This window comes from Ahaetulla prasina, chromosome 8 (assembly GCF_028640845.1).
Source record: "Ahaetulla prasina isolate Xishuangbanna chromosome 8, ASM2864084v1, whole genome shotgun sequence".
Taxonomy (NCBI): domain Eukaryota; kingdom Metazoa; phylum Chordata; class Lepidosauria; order Squamata; family Colubridae; genus Ahaetulla; species Ahaetulla prasina.
Window position 1 is genome coordinate 56460172 of NC_080546.1, and position 21646 is coordinate 56481817.

General features: G+C 41.1%; 1 protein-coding gene across 1 annotated transcript in view; it reads left to right on the forward strand.

Moving 5' to 3' along the window:
* Positions 1 to 1315: 1315 nt before the first annotated feature.
* The window catches only part of AGA (aspartylglucosaminidase), a 33328-nt gene continuing 12997 nt past the window's right edge, over positions 1316 to 21646 (forward strand). Inside the window, exons 1-3 of the mRNA XM_058192998.1 lie at positions 1316 to 1560; positions 3407 to 3560; positions 16715 to 16827. Of these exons, the coding sequence (XP_058048981.1) occupies positions 1416 to 1560; positions 3407 to 3560; positions 16715 to 16827 (412 nt within the window). The 5' untranslated portion in view covers positions 1316 to 1415. The remainder of the gene's footprint in view (positions 1561 to 3406; positions 3561 to 16714; positions 16828 to 21646) is intronic.

Consider the following 21646-nt stretch of genomic DNA (forward strand, 5'->3'; position numbering starts at 1 on the left):
TTTGGTATCTTTTCAATAAAGATTTCTGTTGAAACAAGTAGATAATTTTAGTTGGTAAATGGTTTCCTCAGCTAAAGTAATGTTTGAATATAACAAACAATAGATCTTTTTTGTTTGACAGAAATCACAACATATTGTAATTTTTTTAAAAGACCAAGCCTACAATACAATAGATTAGGTGCAACTCAGTACAGCCAGTATATTTATCCAAAGGGATAGCAAACTACTCAGGACTCGCATTAAGGTAACTCTGCACATAAACTGACTATAAAATGTAACTACTATGCAGATAATCTTCATCTAGCAACCACAATTGGAACCCACAACTTGTTCCTCAAGGCACACTGTTAAGTGGAAAAATCAGGTGTAAACAACTGTTTCGGATTTTATTCACTCAGGTGCTGGGATAATTAGCAAAAAGAGAAATAATTCTTGTATTTATATTCATTAAGAGAAAAGGATTACAAAACAGAGAGAGAGAGATGAAGAGAGACACTGATGGTCGTAAATGTGGACATTGGTCATAGAATTATTTTCTCATTACTATCATAACTTCAAATGGTTGCTGCCTGAGAGTCATTAAACAAGGTCACCAATAATCATTAATGATCCATATAATTATATATAATTTATTACAATGGCATGTACAAACCATCCACAAGTGATTGCAAGTGGCTCAGAAATAAACCAACACTTCTGCTCTGCTCTTAACATGGTTTGAAATTCTTTCGACCATTCTGTTTTATCTGTTGTAATTGGAAGCTGACTCTTGCAACTGCAGTATTATCTTTTGAATTTTTCTCTCTAGGCCAGTATAATTAGTCCTATTGGTATTGCTTAGACCTTCAGATGATCAACTAAATAAATGGCCATCTTGTTACTCTATGTGCCAAATGCATTCATATGCAGAACCCAATTTTCTCAGTAAGTATGCAGCTTTAGAACCTAATAGAACACTATTTGGTTCACAGATCAACTAAACTGTAATTTATTTTGCTTGATACTGGCTTAGCATGCTGTGTGTATTCAGTCAGAATTGATGTTTTAGTTATTCAAAGGTGGTTTATATAAGGCATAGTTAAGCAATTATGGCTTAATTAGTAGTGCATCAACTCAATTACAACCCAATCTTTCCTCCAATCTGCAATGATTGTCACTCTGCTTTCACAACCTCAACCTCTGAGAAGCATCAGAGGGAAAACAGGAGCGCTTCCGCCGTCCAAACGAGGCTCGAAGCGGCTGCCAACGTGAACATCCAAACGCGCAGCTCTAGCGAACTCTTCCTGGTCTATTCCCTGCGCATGCGTCCCTCTTGCCCTTGGTCACGAGAAGCGAGAGAAACAGAAAGGCGAAAGGAATCCGTTTGGGGCTGGGCGGCCGAGAGACGGCGTTCAATCCTCGACTTGGTTCTTGCCATGGGACGCGACAGCCGATGCCCGGAATGCTGCTGGTTCTTAGTGTTGTTGCACGGGGTGGCGGGCTTGGCCGCAGCAAACGCTGGGACGCCTCCTCTGCCTTTGGTCATCAACACCTGGGCATTTAAGAATGCCAACGAAATAGGTGCTGCTACTTTTTCTTCTGTCCTTGGTTGGGGAGCCATCAGCGTGGCCCTATTTTTCACTTTCAACTTTCCGAAAGTTTTGTATCCTCGTTTATCTGCTTGCTCCCTCCTACTGCATTTAGACTTCCCTCTAGGCCAGTGCTTCTCAATTATTTTCTGTCATGCCCCCCTAGGAAGAAGAAAACATTTTTCGCGCCCCCCGCGCGACTGTAAAGTATCATAAACACGGGGCTTAGCTTGTTATGACAGTGTTTGCCGAGGTCAAACGCGCCCCCCTTTACGGAGCCTCGCGCCTCCCCTGGGGGGCGCGCCCCACTATTTGAGAAGCACTGCTCTAGGCTGATGCTGTTAATAGTGTAATATAACGTCATCAAGCTGCCTTATAAATGATTACCGTATACTTCAGGGAGAATTTTTTCCCCCGTATTACTTGGCATGTGTTTGGTTTGCACTGAAAATAGATTTCACGTTTAAGTACCTGCATCTTTACATGCTGATCAAAATGCTACTGATTATTGCTCTCTTTAGAGCAGGGGTCTCCAACCTTGGCAACTTTAAGACTTGCGGACTTCCAACTCCCAGCAAAGCTGGCTGAGGAACTTCGGGAGTTGTAATCCACAAGTCTTAAAGTTGCCAAGGTTGGAGACCCATGGTTAAGAGCCTGTTTGGTTAGTGGTTAAGATACCTGGCTAGAACCTGGGAGATTGCCAATTCTAATGCTGCTTTAGGCAAAAGCCACCTGAGTGACCTTGGGCCCGTCACTTTCTCTTAGCCCTAAGAAGGCAGCAATGGTAAATCACTGCTGAATAGCCTTGCCAAGAACACTGAAGGAACTTTCCAGGCAGTCTCCGAGAATTGGACATGATTGAAAAGGCGAGAATTCTCTTTTTATATTATGTATATCGATGTAATACAGATTAACAACTCTTAGAGATAATGACCCCATTCCCTGGCAGTTGCTAAAATAATGTATACACTAACTTGTACATTTGATGTGTAGATCTTTTGGTGAAATAAAATTGATCTTGGTTATTCTCAAAAAGATAAACAGCAGCATAGAATCTGTTTAATACTTAAAGGGAAAGCTATCATTGGAAGATTTTAAAATACATCTCAGGAGATAATAATGGTAAGTCATTCTATACATTGTTGCCAAGAAATAAAATTGTCATGAATTGAGCTTCAAGAAAACTTCTTAAATAAGATTTTACATTTTGATGAATTGAGCATTTTGATTTGCAGTTGTTGCTCATAGTAATTAGTAGGGAAAGCATAACTATCTTTGTTAGCCTTAATTACTATAATGAGACCTACTTGGGGTGAATATTTCAAAGATTGTGTTGTTGTTAATATAAGTAATGTTAAAATATTCCTGGATCTAAATTTAGTTTAGCATGTGTTTTGTAACAAAGCTGAAAGAAAAAAAAGTGACTCCATAAAATCAAATAGCCCTTTTTAATTCTAGTTTACTAATGGCAGATTTTAAAGAGAACATATAAGTAACCAAGAAGTTATCCAATCTTGTTCCAATTAGGTTACTTTTTTATGACTCAAAACTGAAGTACTTTGAATGGTTATTCCTTAGATTCAGACTATAAATTTGTGCTTACTTACCTTTGAATAGTACTTATAAGAAAAATCCTGCACATTTCTATTGACAACTTTTGATGAATTCATATGATTTTTGACATGTGTATTTATATTGAGCCAGTTGCATGTTTGACATGTGTATTTATATTGAGCTAGTTGCATGTTGTAAGACTAGGTGTAAAATTTACATGCTTTTCTTGTTAGAGAAGTGCATTCAACCAGCTGTAATAAGTGTTTATGTGCTTTTGTTTGCAGCTTGGAATGTCTTACAAGCAGGAGGTTCGGAACTTGATGCAGTAGAAAAAGGTTGTGGGCAGTGTGAAATAGAACAGTGTGATGGAAGTGTAGGATATGGTGGAAATCCAGATGAACATGGAGAAACAACTTTGGATGCCATGATTATGAATGGGTAAGACATCCTACAAACAGTAGAGGTTTTTTCCGAATTCAGTAATTTCTGAAAGGAGGAATGGAGAGCCTGAGCCGCCTTCTCCATGATGAAACAATTTCTTGCCATATTAAGATGGAAACACTGGAAGACTAATGGTAGGCCCTAAGACAAGCATATCTCAATTTTTTTTTAAATGAAATCCTCCATGCCCACGATCCAGAAGAGTGATATGGCCCCACCTAATTTGTGGCCTTCTGCAAACACTTGTTAAGCAAATGTCTTGCTTGTTCACCAACAAGTTTCCCATTTCTGTTTTATAGATTTAAAACTGAACTGCAGATATACCATAATAGAGCAACCAATTCTATGTTAATGGCCAACTCCATTAAACAGCACGATAGCAAAAGCTGCTGAAATCAGACATTCATGTGTGCATCTAAGAATCAGGATATTGTGTTTGGTATTAGAGGACAATTGGATGGCTGAGACTTGCTATTTATTGACATAGGTCAAAGTGTTCTGCTTAAGTGAACACGCCAAAGGGAGTATTTAGATTTTATTTATACTGTATAGTAAAGCCCTACTCTTTACTTAAACTTTTATTATGTGCCATCAAGTCCAATGTAGAATTTTAATAACCACGTAGATTTTTTCCCATCACAATCTATCCCTAACCTGGTCTTTCCAACAGTGCCTATCACTATAACTGAGTTTGTTTTTGCTGATGGCCATCCTCTTTGTCCTTCCACCTTTCCCAGAATTACAAAGTAGGAATATCCAAAGTAGTATAGCTTGAGCCAGGTCATTTGTGCTTTGAGCGAGAAATTTGTGCTGATTTGTTTGGTAATCCTTTTTCTTAATTATCCATGGTGTTATAATGAATTTTCCCCAACACCCAGATTTTAAAAGCATTATTTTTTCTTTGGCCTGCTTCTTCAAAATCCAATTTTCATTTCCATAGTGTTACAAGGAATATCATTGCCCATAATATTATGATTTTTGTAAATAAAAAAAATCGGATTCTCTGATGTGTTTATAAGCCCTTCATGTCTATTGTACCAGGTGCTAGTTTGCAGAATATTTCTGGACTGTTTGTTCCTTTACTGTCAATAGTCATTCCAAAAACAGAGGTTTTATAGCTGCTCAGTATCTTTGTCAATTCTGATTATTCTACCTGTTTGGTTTTTATATTTTAGTCTCATTGCTATTGCTATGTCTATCTCCATAACCCACCCTAGTGGACTCCATCAGAGATTAGCAAAAATCCTCCTCATTCTGCAATTGTTGCACAAATGCTAACAAAACAACTGCTATGAAACAATTCATAGCAAAATATGAATTCAGCAGCATCAAATATCTTAAACTTGAATAAGGAAATTTAGCTTGTGCTCATGAAATAATATATGAAAGTCCAGTGTTTTCATTTGGCTTAGGTTCCTGCTTTTAGAAAAGGCATCTAGAGCTATATTTGCAGATGATTTTCAGGCTCTTCAGACTAGAATGAAGTACAGGCTTCCTTCCTAAATAAAATGGTTGTAAATAAAAAAATCGGATTCTCTGATGTGTTTATAAGCCCTTCATGTCTATTGTACCAGGTGCTAGTTTGCAGAATATTTCTGGACTGTTTGTTCCTTTACTGTCAATAGTCATTCCAAAAACAGAGGTTTTATAGCTGCTCAGTATCTTTGTCAATTCTGATTATTCTACCTGTTTGGTTTTTATATTTTAGTCTCATTTATTCAGTGTCCTCCTTGACTTATGATTCCGCAGATTACCTACAGAGCTTGCAGTTTCTTTTTATTTTGGCTATTGGAGTAATGATAATCTAATCAGCAAAATTTATTTTACAGTTGGTTCAAATTGGTTTCTGTAAAAGATATCTGGCTATTTCATCACACAGACTTTTGGTATCTTTTCAATAAAGGTTTCTGTTGAAACAAGTAGATAATTTTAGTTGGTAAATGGTTTCCTCAGCTAAAGTAATGTTTGAATATAACAAACAATAGATCTTTTTTGTTTGACAGAAATCACAACATATTGTAATTTTTTTAAAAGACCAAGCCTACAATACAATAGATTAGGTGCAACTCAGTACAGCCAGTATATTTATCCAAAGGGATAGCAAACTACTCAGGACTCGCATTAAGGTAACTCTGCACATAAACTGACTATAAAATGTAACTACTATGCAGATAATCTTCATCTAGCAACCACAATTGGAACCCACAACTTGTTCCTCAAGGCACACTGTTAAGTGGAAAAATCAGGTGTAAACAACTGTTTCGGATTTTATTCACTCAGGTGCTGGGATAATTAGCAAAAAGAGAAATAATTCTTGTATTTATATTCATTAAGAGAAAAGGATTACAAAACAGAGAGAGAGAGATGAAGAGAGACACTGATGGTCGTAAATGTGGACATTGGTCATAGAATTATTTTCTCATTACTATCATAACTTCAAATGGTTGCTGCCTGAGAGTCATTAAACAAGGTCACCAATAATCATTAATGATCCATATAATTATATATAATTTATTACAATGGCATGTACAAACCATCCACAAGTGATTGCAAGTGGCTCAGAAATAAACCAACACTTTTGCTCTGCTCTTAACATGGTTTGAAATTCTTTCGACCATTCTGTTTTATCTGTTGTAATTGGAAGCTGACTCTTGCAACTGCAGTATTATCTTTTGAATTTTTCTCTCTAGGCCAGTATAATTAGTCCTATTGGTATTGCTTAGACCTTCAGATGATCAACTAAATAAATGGCCATCTTGTTACTCTATGTGCCAAATGCATTCATATGCAGAACCCAATTTTCTCAGTAAGTATGCAGCTTTAGAACCTAATAGAACACTATTTGGTTCACAGATCAACTAAACTGTAATTTATTTTGCTTGATACTGGCTTAGCATGCTGTGTGTATTCAGTCAGAATTGATGTTTTAGTTATTCAAAGGTGGTTTATATAAGGCATAGTTAAGCAATTATGGCTTAATTAGTAGTGCATCAACTCAATTACAACCCAATCTTTCCTCCAATCTGCAATGATTGTCACTCTGCTTTCACAACCTCAACCTCTGAGAAGCATCAGAGGGAAAACAGGAGCGCTTCCGCCGTCCAAACGAGGCTCGAAGCGGCTGCCAACGTGAACATCCGAACGCGCAGCTCTAGCGAACTCTTCCTGGTCTATTCCCTGCGCATGCGTCCCTCTTGCCCTTGGTCACGAGAAGCGAGAGAAACAGAAAGGCGAAAGGAATCCGTTTGGGGCTGGGCGGCCGAGAGACGGCGTTCAATCCTCGACTTGGTTCTTGCCATGGGACGCGACAGCCGATGCCCGGAATGCTGCTGGTTCTTAGTGTTGTTGCACGGGGTGGCGGGCTTGGCCGCAGCAAACGCTGGGACGCCTCCTCTGCCTTTGGTCATCAACACCTGGGCATTTAAGAATGCCAACGAAATAGGTGCTGCTACTTTTTCTTCTGTCCTTGGTTGGGGAGCCATCAGCGTGGCCCTATTTTTCACTTTCAACTTTCCGAAAGTTTTGTATCCTCGTTTATCTGCTTGCTCCCTCCTACTGCATTTAGACTTCCCTCTAGGCCAGTGCTTCTCAATTATTTTCTGTCATGCCCCCCTAGGAAGAAGAAAACATTCTTCGCGCCCCCCGCGCGACTGTAATAAACACGGGGCTTAGCTTGTTATGACAGTGTTTGCCGAGGTCAAACGCGCCCCCCTTTACGGAGCCTCGCGCCCCCCCTGGGGGGCGCCCCCCTGTTGAGAAGCACTGCTCTAGGCTGATGCTGTTAATAGTGTAATATAACGTCATCAAGCTGCCTTATAAATGATTACCGTATACTTCAGGGAGAATTTTTTCCCCCGTATTACTTGGCATGTGTTTGGTTTGCACTGAAAATAGATTTCACGTTTAAGTACCTGCATCTTTACATGCTGATCAAAATGCTACTGATTATTGCTCTCTTTAGAGCAGGGGTCTCCAACCTTGGCAACTTTAAGACTTGCGGACTTCCAACTCCCAGCAAAGCTGGCTGAGGAACTTCGGGAGTTGTAATCCACAAGTCTTAAAGTTGCCAAGGTTGGAGACCCATGGTTAAGAGCCTGTTTGGTTAGTGGTTAAGATACCTGGCTAGAACCTGGGAGATTGCCAATTCTAATGCTGCTTTAGGCAAAAGCCACCTGAGTGACCTTGGGCCCGTCACTTTCTCTTAGCCCTAAGAAGGCAGCAATGGTAAATCACTGCTGAATAGCCTTGCCAAGAACACTGAAGGAACTTTCCAGGCAGTCTCCGAGAATTGGACATGATTGAAAAGGCGAGAATTCTCTCTTTATATTATGTATATCGATGTAATACAGATTAAAAGTCATGAAAACCTTTGAAAGGCTAGTGCTTTCCTACCTGAAAACCATCACGAATCCGCTTTTAGACCCCTTGCAATTTGCATACCGAGCAAATAGATCAACAGATGATGCTGTTAATATGGCTCTGCACTACATCCTACAACATCTTGAGTCTCCAAAGACCTATGCAAGGGTCCTCTTTGTAGACTTTAGTTCAGCATTCAATACCATCATTCCAGACATTCTTCTAACTAAGCTAAACCAGCTACAGGTACCGGAACAGACTTGTAAGTGGATCACAAGCTTCCTAACAAACAGGAAGCAGCAGGTGAAGCTAAGCAAGATCACATCAAATACCTGTACAATTAGCACAGGGGCCCCCCAAGGCTGTGTGCTCTCCCCACTTCTCTTCTCTCTGTATACCAATGACTGCATCTCCAATGATCCATCTGTTAAGCTACTGAAGTTCGCAGATGACACAACAGTGATTGGTCTCATTCGAGACAATGACGAATCCGCATATAGACGAGAGGTCGAACGACTAGCCTTGTGGTGCAACCAAAACAATCTGGAACTGAACACACTCAAAACCGTAGAAATGGTGGTAGACTTTAGGAAAAACCCTTCCATACTTCCACCTCTCACAATACTTGACAACACAGTATCAACAGTAGAAACCTTCAAATTTCTGGGTTCTATCATATCGCAAGATCTCAAATGGACAGCTAACATCAAAACATCATTAAAAAAGGACAACAAAGAATGTTCTTTCTGCGCCAACTCAGTAAGCTCAAACTGCCCAAGGAGCTGCTGATCCAATTCTACAGAGGAATTATTGAGTCTGTCATTTGCACCTCTATAACTGTCTGGTTCGGTTCTGCAACCCAACAAGAAAAACACAGACTTCAGAGGATAATTAGAACTGCAGAAAAATAATTGCTACCAACTTGCCTTCCATTGAGGACCTGTATACTGCACGAATCAAGAAGAGGGCCGTGAAAATATTTGCAGATCCCTCGCATCCTGGACATAAACTGTTTCAACTCCTACCCTCAAAACGACGCTATAGAGCACTGCACACCAGAACAACTAGACACAAGAACAGTTTTTCCCGAAGGCCATCACTCTGCTAAACAAATAATTCCCTCAACACTGTCAGACTATTTACTGAATCTGCAGTAATATTAATCGTTTCATAGTTCCCATCACCAATCTCTTTCCACTTATGACTGTATGACTATAACTTGTTGCTGGCAATCCTTATGATTTATATTGATATATTATCATCAATTGTGTTGTAAATGTTGTACCTTGATGAACGTATCTTTTCTTTTATGTACACTGAGAGCATATGCACCAAGACAAATTCCTTGTGTGTCCAATCACACTTGGCCAATAAAATTCTATTCTATTCTATTCTATTCTAACAACTCTTAGAGATAATGACCCCATTCCCTGGCAGTTGCTAAAATAATGTATACACTAACTTGTACATTTGATGTGTAGATCTTTTGGTGAAATAAAATTGATCTTGGTTATTCTCAAAAAGATAAACAGCAGCATAGAATCTGTTTAATACTTAAAGGGAAAGCTATCATTGGAAGATTTTAAAATACATCTCAGGAGATAATAATGGTAAGTCATTCTATACATTGTTGCCAAGAAATAAAATTGTCATGAATTGAGCTTCAAGAAAACTTCTTAAATAAGATTTTACATTTTGATGAATTGAGCATTTTGATTTGCAGTTGTTGCTCATAGTAATTAGTAGGGAAAGCATAACTATCTTTGTTAGCCTTAATTACTATAATGAGACCTACTTGGGGTGAATATTTCAAAGATTGTGTTGTTGTTAATATAAGTAATGTTAAAAGATTCCTGGATCTAAATTTAGTTTAGCATGTGTTTTGTAACAAAGCTGAAAGGAAAAAAAGTGACTCCATAAAATCAAATAGCCCTTTTTAATTCTAGTTTACTAATGGCAGATTTTAAAGAGAACATATAAGTAACCAAGAAGTTATCCAATCTTGTTCCAATTAGGTTACTTTTTTATGACTCAAAACTGAAGTACTTTGAATGGTTATTCCTTAGATTCAGACTATAAATTTGTGCTTACTTACCTTTGAATAGTACTTATAAGAAAAATCCTGCACATTTCTATTGACAACTTTTGATGAATTCATATGATTTTTGACATGTGTATTTATATTGAGCCAGTTGCATGTTTGACATGTGTATTTATATTGAGCTAGTTGCATGTTGTAAGACTAGGTGTAAAATTTACATGCTTTTCTTGTTAGAGAAGTGCATTCAACCAGCTGTAATAAGTGTTTATGTGCTTTTGTTTGCAGCTTGGAATGTCTTACAAGCAGGAGGTTCGAACTTGATGCAGTAGAAAAGGTTGTGGGCAGTGTGAAATAGAACAGTGTGATGGAAGTGTAGGATATGGTGGAAATCCAGATGAACATGGAGAAACAACTTTGGATGCCATGATTATGAATGGGTAAGACATCCTACAAACAGTAGAGGTTTTCAATTCAGTAATTTCTGAAAGGAGGAATGGAGAGCCTGAGCCGCCTTCTCCATGATGAAACAATTTCTTGCCATATTAAGATGGAAACACTGGAAGACTAATGGTAGGCCCTAAGACAAGCATATCTCAATTTTTTTTTAAATGAAATCCTCCATGCCCACGATCCAGAAGAGTGATATGGCCCCACCTAATTTGTGGCCTTCTGCAAACACTTGTTAAGCAAATGTCTTGCTTGTTCACCAACAAGTTTCCCATTTCTGTTTTATAGATTTAAAACTGAACTGCAGATATACCATAATAGAGCAACCAATTCTATGTTAATGGCCAACTCCATTAAACAGCACGATAGCAAAAGCTGCTGAAATCAGACATTCATGTGTGCATCTAAGAATCAGGATATTGTGTTTGGTATTAGAGGACAATTGGATGGCTGAGACTTGCTATTTATTGACATAGGTCAAAGTGTTCTGCTTAAGTGAACACGCCAAAGGGAGTATTTAGATTTTATTTATACTGTATAGTAAAGCCCTACTCTTTACTTAAACTTTGATTATGTGCCATCAAGTCCAATGTAGAATTTTAATAACCACGTAGATTTTTTCCCATCACAATCTATCCCTAACCTGGTCTTTCCAACAGTGCCTATCACTATAACTGAGTTTGTTTTTGCTGATGGCCATCCTCTTTGTCCTTCCACCTTTCCCAGAATTACAAAGTAGGAATATCCAAAGTAGTATAGCTTGAGCCAGGTCATTTGTGCTTTGAGCGAGAAATTTGTGCTGATTTGTTTGGTAATCCTTTTTCTTAATTATCCATGGTGTTATAATGAATTTTCCCCAACACCCAGATTTTAAAAGCATTATTTTTTCTTTGGCCTGCTTCTTCAAAATCCAATTTTCATTTCCATAGTGTTACAAGGAATATCATTGCCCATAATATTATGATTTTTGTAAATAAAAAAAATCGGATTCTCTGATGTGTTTATAAGCCCTTCATGTCTATTGTACCAGGTGCTAGTTTGCAGAATATTTCTGGACTGTTTGTTCCTTTACTGTCAATAGTCATTCCAAAAACAGAGGTTTTATAGCTGCTCAGTATCTTTGTCAATTCTGATTATTCTACCTGTTTGGTTTTTATATTTTAGTCTCATTTATTCAGTGTCCTCCTTGACTTATGATTCCGCAGATTACCTACAGAGCTTGCAGTTTCTTTTTATTTTTGGCTATTGGAGTAATGATAATCTAATCAGCAAAATTTATTTCTGCAACTTTGTTAGAGTTTGCAGCAATCCAACCAGCACACAAGTAAATAATTCAGCAGGATTCATTTATAGAAGAAATTTGTTAATATACAATAATATAAAGTATGATGCATGTATACAATACCCATGTAGCTCTTGCAATGTGGTAGCAAGGACAAGAAGTAGAAGTCTGAACCAGAAATCACAGAAGCACAGAATTTATATATATACCCGTGAAAACCTACGAAAATATATTATATTATATTATATTATATTATATTATATTATATTATATTATATTATATTATATTATATTATATTATATTATATTATATTATATTATATTATATTTATTATATTATATTATTATATTATATTATTATATTTATTGCGGCCTGGGAACGGGCCGCGGCGGGGGCCTTAGACCGAATCGTGCCTTTGCGGCCTCTGACCCGGCGCAGGGCCCAACCGGCTCCTTGGTTCTCCGAGGAGCTGAGGGGGATGAAGCGCCGGAGAAGACGCCTAGAGAGTTCCTGGAGGTCTAGCCGTTCGGAAGCTGATCGGACACTAGTGAAGTACTATACTAGGACTTACCTAGTGGCATTGAGGGAAGCGAGGCGTAGCTACGCCTCCTCCCTCATTGCATCGGCAGATAACCGCCCGGCCGCCCTGTTTCGGGTGACTCGCTCCCTCCTTCATCAGGGGGAGCGGGATGACCCGTTGCAGGGACGGGCTGAGGAGTTTAACGGTTATCTATACGATAAAATCGTTCAGCTTCGGGATGGTCTGGACCAAGATTGCGGTGATGCGGGTGAGATGCTCGAGGGTGGTCTTGGCGACATTATTTGGGATGAGTTTGACCCTGTGGCTCCCGAGGACATGGACAGGTTGCTGGGTAGGTTGAATGCCACCACGTGTTTACTGGACCCGTGCCCCTCCTGGCTGGTGCTGGCCACTCGGGAGGTGACACGAGGCTGGCTCAGGCGATTACGATCGCTTCTTTGGTGGAGGTGTCTTCCGGGCCGCCTTGAAAGAGGCGGTGGTGAGGCCCCTCCTTAAGAAGCCTTCCCTGGACCCGGCTGTTTTAGGTAATTATCGTCCGGTCTCCAACCTTCGCTTTGCGGCGAAGGTTGTAGAGAGTATGGTGGCATATCAGCTTCCCTTGCACCTGGATGAAACTGTCTATCTAGACCCGTTCCAGTCCGGTTTCCGACCCGGTTACAGCACGGAGACGGCTTTGGTCGCGTTGGTAGATGATCTCTGGAGGGCTTGTTGTTCCTCTGCCCTGGTCCTATTAGACCTGTCAGCGGCTTTCGATACCATCGACCATGGTATCCTGCTGCGCCGGTTGGGGGGATTGGGAGTGGGAGGCACCGCCATCGGTGGTTCTCCTCCTATCTCTCCGACCGGTCGCAGTCGGTGTTGACAGGGGGCAGAGGTCGCCCCGAGGCGCCTCACTTGTGGGTGCCGCAGGGTCGATTCTCTCGCCTTCTGTTTAACATCTACATGAAACCGCTGGGTGAGATCATCAGTGGTTTCGTGTGAAGTATCAGCTGTATGCGGATGATACTCAGCTGTACTTTTCTACACCGAACCACCCCAGCGAAGCTATCAAGTGCTGTCCCGGTGTCTGGAGGCCGACGGGTCTGGATGGGGAGAAACAGGCTCAAGCTCAATCCCGCCAAGACAGAGTGGCTGTGGATGCGGCATCCCGGTACAGTCAGCTAAATCCCGGCTGAACATCGGTGGCGAGTCATTGGCCCCGATGGAGAGGGTCCGCAACTTAGGCGTCCTCCTGGATGAACGGCTGTCTCTAGAAAAGCATTTGACGGCCCTCTCCAGGAGAGCGTTCTACCAGGTTCGCCTGGTACGCCAGTTGCGCCCCTTTCTGGACCGGGATGCCCTATCCACGGTTACTCACGCACTCGTGACGTCTCGCCTGGATTACTGCAATGCTCTCTACATGGGGCTCCCCTTGAGGGGCATCCGGAGGCTACAGTTAGTCCAGAATGCAGCTGCGCGGGTGATAGATGGAGCCCCTCGTGGCTCCCATATGACACCTATCCTGCGCAGACTGCACTGGCTTCCTGTGGCCCTCCGGGTGCGCTTCAAGGTTTTGGTGACCACCTTTAAAGCGCCCCATGGCATTGGGCCGGGTTATTTACGGGACCGCCTACTGCGACCGAATACCTCCCACCGTCCCGTGCGCTCTCACAGAGAGGGTCTCCTCAGGGTGCCGTCAGCGAGGCAATGTCGTCTGGCGACGCCCAGGGGAAGGGCCTTCTCTGTGGGGGCTCCCACCCTCTGGAACGATCTACCCCGGACTTCGTCAGCTGGACCTTCGACCTTCCGCTGGCTTAAAACATACTTATTTAATTGTGCAGGACTGAGCTAGATTTTAAATTTTGGGTTTTAAATTGGGTTTTATTTCTATTTTTAATTGGACGGGCTTTAGAATAAGTTTTTTAAATGTTTTATATTGTATTTATATTCTTTTATCTGTTTTTAGTGCCTGTAAACCGCCCTGAGTCCTTCGGGAGAAGGGCGGTATACAAATGTAAATAATAAATAAATAATAAATAAATAAATAAATAAATAAATAAATAAATAAATATTATATTATTATATTTATTATATTATATTATATTATATTATATTATATTATATTATATTATATTATATTATATTATATTATATTATATTATATTTATTATATTATATTATTATATTTATTATATTATATTATATTATATTATATTATATTATATTATATTATATTATATTATATTATATTATATTATATTATATTTATTATATTATATTATACACACACACACACACCACTACTTAAGCTAAGCCATGCCCGGGCTCCAAGCGATCTCCCATGGCTCACAACAGATCCTGTTTCTTAGTCACCAAACAGTTTCCATTGGCTGACTTGTTGTTACGGCTATCCCACCTCATAATTTCTTAAAACCATGTTCATTTTTTCCAATCCTGCTTTGCTTAATGCATATGTTTAGTGCATAGGTTGAATAAATAAAGGAGTATATGTATATATATATATATATATATATATATATATATATATATATATATATATATATCCATGTTTTTCAGACTCCTTTTTCATAATGTATATGTCTAGTACATAGGTTGAATAAATAAAGGAGTATATATATCCATGACTCCTTTTCCAGAACATATCATTGTAATACAGGTCAGAAAGTCCCAGTATAGGCAAACCATAGTGAAACATGACCGTCAGATTGGCAAAGTTTTCTTGGTGAAAATAGTAGACTGATTTATCATTAATAATATGAATTGATGCCCTTGCAATTATCTTTAAATGTGATCATCTGCCTCCAGTGTCTTCCTATATTAGTGATGGTGAACCTTTGATGTCACCGTGTGCCGGCCTGCATGCCAGTAGTGGCACATGAAACCATCCCGCAAGGTATGCGCAGCCCTGCTGGCCTTCGCACACGCAGGAGCACCGATACCAGAAAGAGCGGCAGTCCATCATGCATGCGCGAGCTGGCACCCAAACATCAAATACCGGCATGGACACGTGCCTGATGAACAGCTGTCCATCGCGCATGCGCGTGACATCAACCCGGAAGTTCATGCACCGGCCTGCGTATGCATGACGGAATGCTGCTCTTCCAGGTTTTGCCGCTCCTGCGTGTATGACAGCCAGCTGAGTGGCGCGCGTGGGATCACAGGAATGTGGAATAGGAGCCACCAAGGCCGCACATTCTTCGTGGGATGGTTTTACATACCACTTCCGGCACGCGTGCCATATTGTTACTATACTGTACTTTAGGTGCCTCCTTCCTTTAGCAGTGCTGCTGGGTTGATCTCATGCCTTGGATAATCCTGTTTGGATTATATATTCTAAGCATGTACGACTGGTGTTCTTCACTCATCCTTCCCAGGAGCAGACCTCCTGCAATGATGAAGTAGCACAGCAGGACTCAGGGAAGGGAGGTGTCCTAAATTAATCATTCTTCAAATGTATATTCCCTCATACTATGCTTTGATCTGTGAAAGTGTAACAAGAATCTGTTTTCTCTTAAACAATCATACAAAACTATATTGAAGTTATTCTCCTCAATTTTTGCTATAATAAAGTGATTTGACCATCTTTAACTTCAATCTTTGAAAACTGTTTCCACAAAAACTTTCCTAGTAACAGAGAGTCACACGCAAATATTTAGTAGCATGTTACATGGTTTTAGATTGTTGTTACATTACATACTGCGTCATCACCATCCATATTGGAACAAGATAGTTTTTCACTACAAAATGGTTCCTTCTCGAGTACCGCATTCCATAGTGTAGGTAGTATAATAATCTGAATTCTTGTTTTTTGACCCAAACATTCTTAAATTCTCTGTAAGTATTTTTAAAAATTCAAATAGTACCCCACAGGGCAAAAATCTTAAGTATCTTAAGGAGATAATCAACCAATAAGAGTATCTAGTTTAGAGTGCTTTGAAATGGATATTGCATCTTGGGTGGTAAATTTATATGTGAGAATACATGTGGTGCATAGCAAATATTTCTTCCTCTGATATATGTACTGGTGAGTTTCTATAAAGTATTTTAGAGAGGAGAAAGATAAACTTGTTTCATGGATGGCAGCCTTGCAGTTTTGAAAAGATCAAAGAAACCTGCTGATATTAGCAAAATACTTTTTAATTTAAAGTTTTCAATCCAATGTGGACTTTGTATTCTCTGCTATTAAAACTCTTTTGGTTTTAGTTTATCCAAACGCTGCATATGATAATCCATATGATTAGAGCTAAATGTGTTTTTAGTTGGAGCAGATGTCAGTAGCATGCACTTATCCAGATTGCAGCCTACAAGCATAAACTATTTATTAGTTAGCAGACTAGCAGCCTGAAAACGATTAATGAATATAAATTTATCTATATACATTTTTTCATTAATACCTACAGTTTGACATAACTGATATTGTTTTCTGTATTTTGAGGGTAGCACTTTAAATATTTGTTACTTGTTTTTGTTTATGATCTAGTAACACAATGCAGGTTGGAGCAGTAGCGGATCTCAGACGCATTAAAAATGCTATTGGTGTTGCACGGAAAGTGATAGAACATACTAAGCACACTTTTCTAGTTGGCGAGTCAGGTACGGTAATTTTGTTGTTGTTGCTGCTGATTAAAGAAAAGAATATAAGTACTTTTGTTTCCACATGGAAACCGCTTCTGAATTTCGTGCTTGATGTGGAAAAGAATGTAACTGAGTTTGGGTTCTATAGATTAGATTGATAGATCTTTATAGAAATGACTTGTTCATATTATTATGGAAAAGCAAAAAGCTGTGATTTGTTGTTAATGCCCTATTCTACTGCAACAGAGAAAGTTGGAAGTCAATGGTTCTTTTTCTTTTCTTTTCCTACCTTTCTCTCTCCCCTTTCCCCTCCCCTCTCACTGCTCTTTTCTTTACTTTTGTATTTTGCATTTCATAATACTTTATAACCTAATAAAAAATGTTTAGGAAAAAAAAAAGAACCCCAGTGGACAAATGAATTGAACATAATGATGATGATTTTTTTGTTTTTGTTCCAGTTTTCTGACCAGATGACACACATAAAAAACCAACAGTAAAATATTGGTTCTTCTAGGTGAAAGCAAAATAATGAAAAACAGGCCACAAGCTACATGTAGCTCAGTCTGGGCTACTAGTACCTTGTTAGCATTTCTGTTTGAATAATGATGATAATAAATTATATTATTATATAATTTGGAGGTGGAGCTAACAGAAGAGGCAAGCTTGCCTGGCCTTTGTGGGCAGCTGGATCTGCTCATATGGACACTAGTACTGTGGAGTGTGGCAGGCTGCTGCTGGGATTTTCAGATAATTAACTGGCTTGTGGGAGCTTTGAACTGCTACTGGTCTTTATGTGCCAGGGACTTCAGGAGACATTGCAGGACTAGACAGCTGAGAGAATACTCAGTGCAGCATAGCATGCCTTTAGGCTGGTCTTCTGACTATTCCTGGAAATCTTTGGAATGTTTTGTAATCTGATCTTGGGAGGCTATTTGGACTCGGTCTGTGGGGATAAAGTTGGGTGAGAGTCCCTTTTCCCTGGGTGAAAGTTGGGGGTGTGTGGAGGAGTGGTGTCCTGCCATGGGTGAAATCCAGCAGGTTCTGACAGGTTCTGGAGAACCGGTAACAGAAATTTTGAGTAGTTCGGAGAACCAGCAAATGCCACCTCTGGCTGTCCCCAGAGTGGGGTGGGAATGGAGATTTTGCAGTATCTTTCCCCTGCCATGCCCACCAAACCACCCACAGAACCGGTAGTAAAAAAAAATTGAATTTCACCACTGCTCCCTGCTTGGGGGGTGAAAGCAATTGGGCAGTATGCTGTTCGTGTACTGAATGGATATATTGCACGTGTGTTGGTGCAGTAAGGAAGGGGGTGGTGTGTGCTTGAGGTTGCTGAGAGCAAGTGCTATAGTACCTGTTGGGCTCATCTAGCCCTGACTGTCAGTTGGAGGAGGTTCCCTTTTTATATCAAGAAAGAGTGTGGAAGATGGGGATAGAATGGTTTGTAGAGAAGGCAGGGGAGGGCGGTTTATTTCAGGGTTGTCGGATAACAGGCGATACAGGAGACAAGAGGAAGAGAAGACTGATTGTATCAATGAAACCTGGCTGGGTCCAGAGGGAGGTGTTCCCTTCTCAGAAATGTGCCCAATAAGATATCGAATATGGCACCAGCCTAGACCTCGGCCATGGAGGTGGTGTAGCTGTTGTTATCAGAGACTCTCCGGCAGCCTCTAGGGGCATTGTTCCAGAAGTGCCCAGCTATGAGATCCTTTTTCTTAGGTTAGACACAAGGGATCAAGTGGTATTGCTGCTGCAGTACCAGCCTCCCTCTCTGGGCTCCTGGATTGGTGGTAGAATTTTCCAGGCTTATAGTTCTGGAGGACTTATACCTGGCATCACTGGGAGTGGGATCAGAGGTAGCCCGGGATTTCATGAAAACCATGATTTCCATGGGCCTGTCCCAGGGCCCAACTAGAAAGCATGGTCACACACCCCATTTGGTGTTCTTGTTTGAGCAGTGCCTATGTGACCTGCAGTTGGTGGACCTGTCTTTGGTCCCCTGTCAGATCACAGTCTGGTGGCAATGAGCTTCTCAAGAACTGTACCCTCCCTCTAGAGAGACAGGATCTATTAGATTGTTCTGCCCCCAGTGACTAATGGACATGGATGGGTTCCTTCTCCAGAAGGACCTGGGGGCTATAACCTCAGATCTGCTACACAGTCCTGCTGAGCTCTTAGTTATTGTCTAGAATAGGAAGGTGACTGAGGCACTAGATAGGATTCCACCTATGGGACATCTCCTCACCTGTAGGCCTCTTGTCGTCCGTGGTATATGGAGGAACTGAGAGGGATGAAATGGATAAAAAGACATCTAGAGCACCACTGGCGGAAGACAAAGAATGAACTCAATTGAACATGGGAAAGAGCTGCTATTAAGGCCTACCTTATGGTGATTCAGGAAGTGAAGTATAAGTACTTCTTCGCACTAATTGTATCTGCAGATAATCAGCAATCCTCTTTAAGGCAAGCTGTCTCTTCCTGGGTAAGGAGAATATGGAGGTCCACCTAAAGGGTCACACTGAGGAATTTGCTGATTTCCTGGAAATCATAATTGCTCAACTTCATCCCAGTTAGATGCTGGCATGATTGCTGGTCCGGTAGAGGCACCAGAGGCAGAAGGTTCTTGCCCTGTTATCTGGGAATGGTTTGACCTTGAGGAAGCAGACATGATCTTAAGGAGTATGTGCGCAAGCACCTGTGTTTTAGACCCATGCCCCTCCTGGTTTGTGAAAGCTTCCTGGGAGGTGACATATGATGGGATTCTGGCGGTGATTAATGTTTCTCTACAGGAGGGGGTAGTGCCCCAACACTTTAGGGAGGCTATTGTCCACCGTCTTAAGAAGCCATTGCTGGATTCTATCCTGTTGGATAGTTTCTGGCCTGTTTCCGATCTTCCCGTTTTGGGGGAAGGTTGTTAGAAGGTGATTGTGATTGGCAGCTTCAGAGGTTACTGGATAAAACAAACTTCAGAGGTTACTGGATGAAACAAATTATCTAGACCCTTACCAGTCAGGTTTCAGGCCTGGATATGGGATGGAAACTGCACTGGTCGCGCTTTTTGATGATCTCTGGAGGGAATGGGATGGGGTAGTGCAGCCGTCCTTGGTCTACTTGACCTCTTGGCGGCCTTCAATATCATCGACTAGGGTATCCTTCTGGAGTGGCTTCAGGGATTGGAAGTGAGAGGCTCTGTGCTATCCTGGTTCACTTCCTTTGTGGCCACTCGGAGTTAGTCTTAATGGGAAGTAAAAGGTCCAGCCCTTGTCCATTGCTTTGCGGGGTCTTGCAGGGCTCAGTACTCCCTCCGCTTCTGTTTAACATCTACATGAAGTCATTGGGTGACATCATTCATCACCATCGACTGAGATATCATCAATAGACTGATGACACATGGCTGTATGTCTCAGCCCGTAGTGAATTAAGCAACGCCGTGACCTCATTCTCGCAGTGCTAGAAGGTATTAGGGGCTGGATGGAGAGCAACGGGTTGAAACTGAATCCTGGCAAGTGTTCCGTTTCCCTCCCCCTAATACTCCCAGCAAAGAGTCCGTCAGAGGCCTTCTTTTTTCCTTTTATTTACATAGATACATGTCCTGGCCACGTCTACCCACGGGCCTGCCAAGTTTCTGGAGATAACGAGGAAATTATAGATAAGGCCAGAATTACTCACGAATATATTCTTCCCTCCATTGAGACAGTTAGCTCGCGCCAATTCATTACTTTGTCCAAGACAAAAAACCAGGAAGTCCCGCCTCCTATTTATAGTCTCTGCAGATGTCACTGCATGACAATCATGACTTGGCTTCCTCCCAACGCTGTTTCTGCTGCGCGCGTCGGTCACGCCTCCGCAGCCTTGCATCACTCCAAAACTGTTCTTGGGGCGTTGCCAAATCAGAAGAAGGCTCCAGAGAATCAGGCCCCTCCTCCTCCCTTTGAGTGGGTGCCAGGGAGGGAGAGGGCTCAAGAGAAGCAGGGCTTGCCAGGTCTTCTCCCTCACTTTCTGAATCATCCGAGTCCAGGAGTCTGGGTCCAGGAACCTGGGTCACAACAGCAAGACTGAATGGCTCTGGGTTTGGGTTTTTGTCCATGGACCCTAACCCATGTGTGTAATCTGGGACTTTTCTTGGATTTGTGACTCTTGGTCAAAGAGGAGTTATAGCCAGGAGGGACTTTGCGCAGCTGCAGGTTGTGCACCAGGTATGCCCTTTCTTGGACGAACAATGCCTACTCATGGTTACACATGCCCTAGTCATCTCCCATCCTGACTATTGCAACATGCTCTACTTGGAGCTGCCCTTGAAAAGCATCCGAAAGCTCCAGTTGGTGCAAAATGCAGATATCTCGGCGTGCACATGTGTCACCTCTGCTGCAGGAATGATATTGGTTGCTGACTTGCTTCCGGATACAATTCAAGGTGCTGCTTGTCATCTTTAAAGCCCTTCATGATGTAGACCAGTTTATCTCCAGTACCATCTCTTGCCTGTCACGTCCACCTGACCTAGTAGAGCAGGAAGACAAGGAATGTTGCGAGTCCTGTCCCCTAAATTTGCAGGATCCAGAAGAACGGCCTTTTCTTTGGAACACCATCCATGCAGAAATTAGACCTCCCCCTTTTGGGTAGTCTTTCAGAAGGCCCTGAAGATATGGTTGTGCCAGCAGGGCTGGAGAACCCAAAGTGCGATGGAACCCATCAATTGGCTTACTGAATTGTACTGTAGCCGGGTGTGTGTGTTATTTTTTTTTTTTGTATGTTTATTTTTTCTATATTGTGCTTTTATTGTTTGTAAGCCACCTGAAGTCACTGTAAGCGAGTATGCAGCTATATACATTTTCTAAAT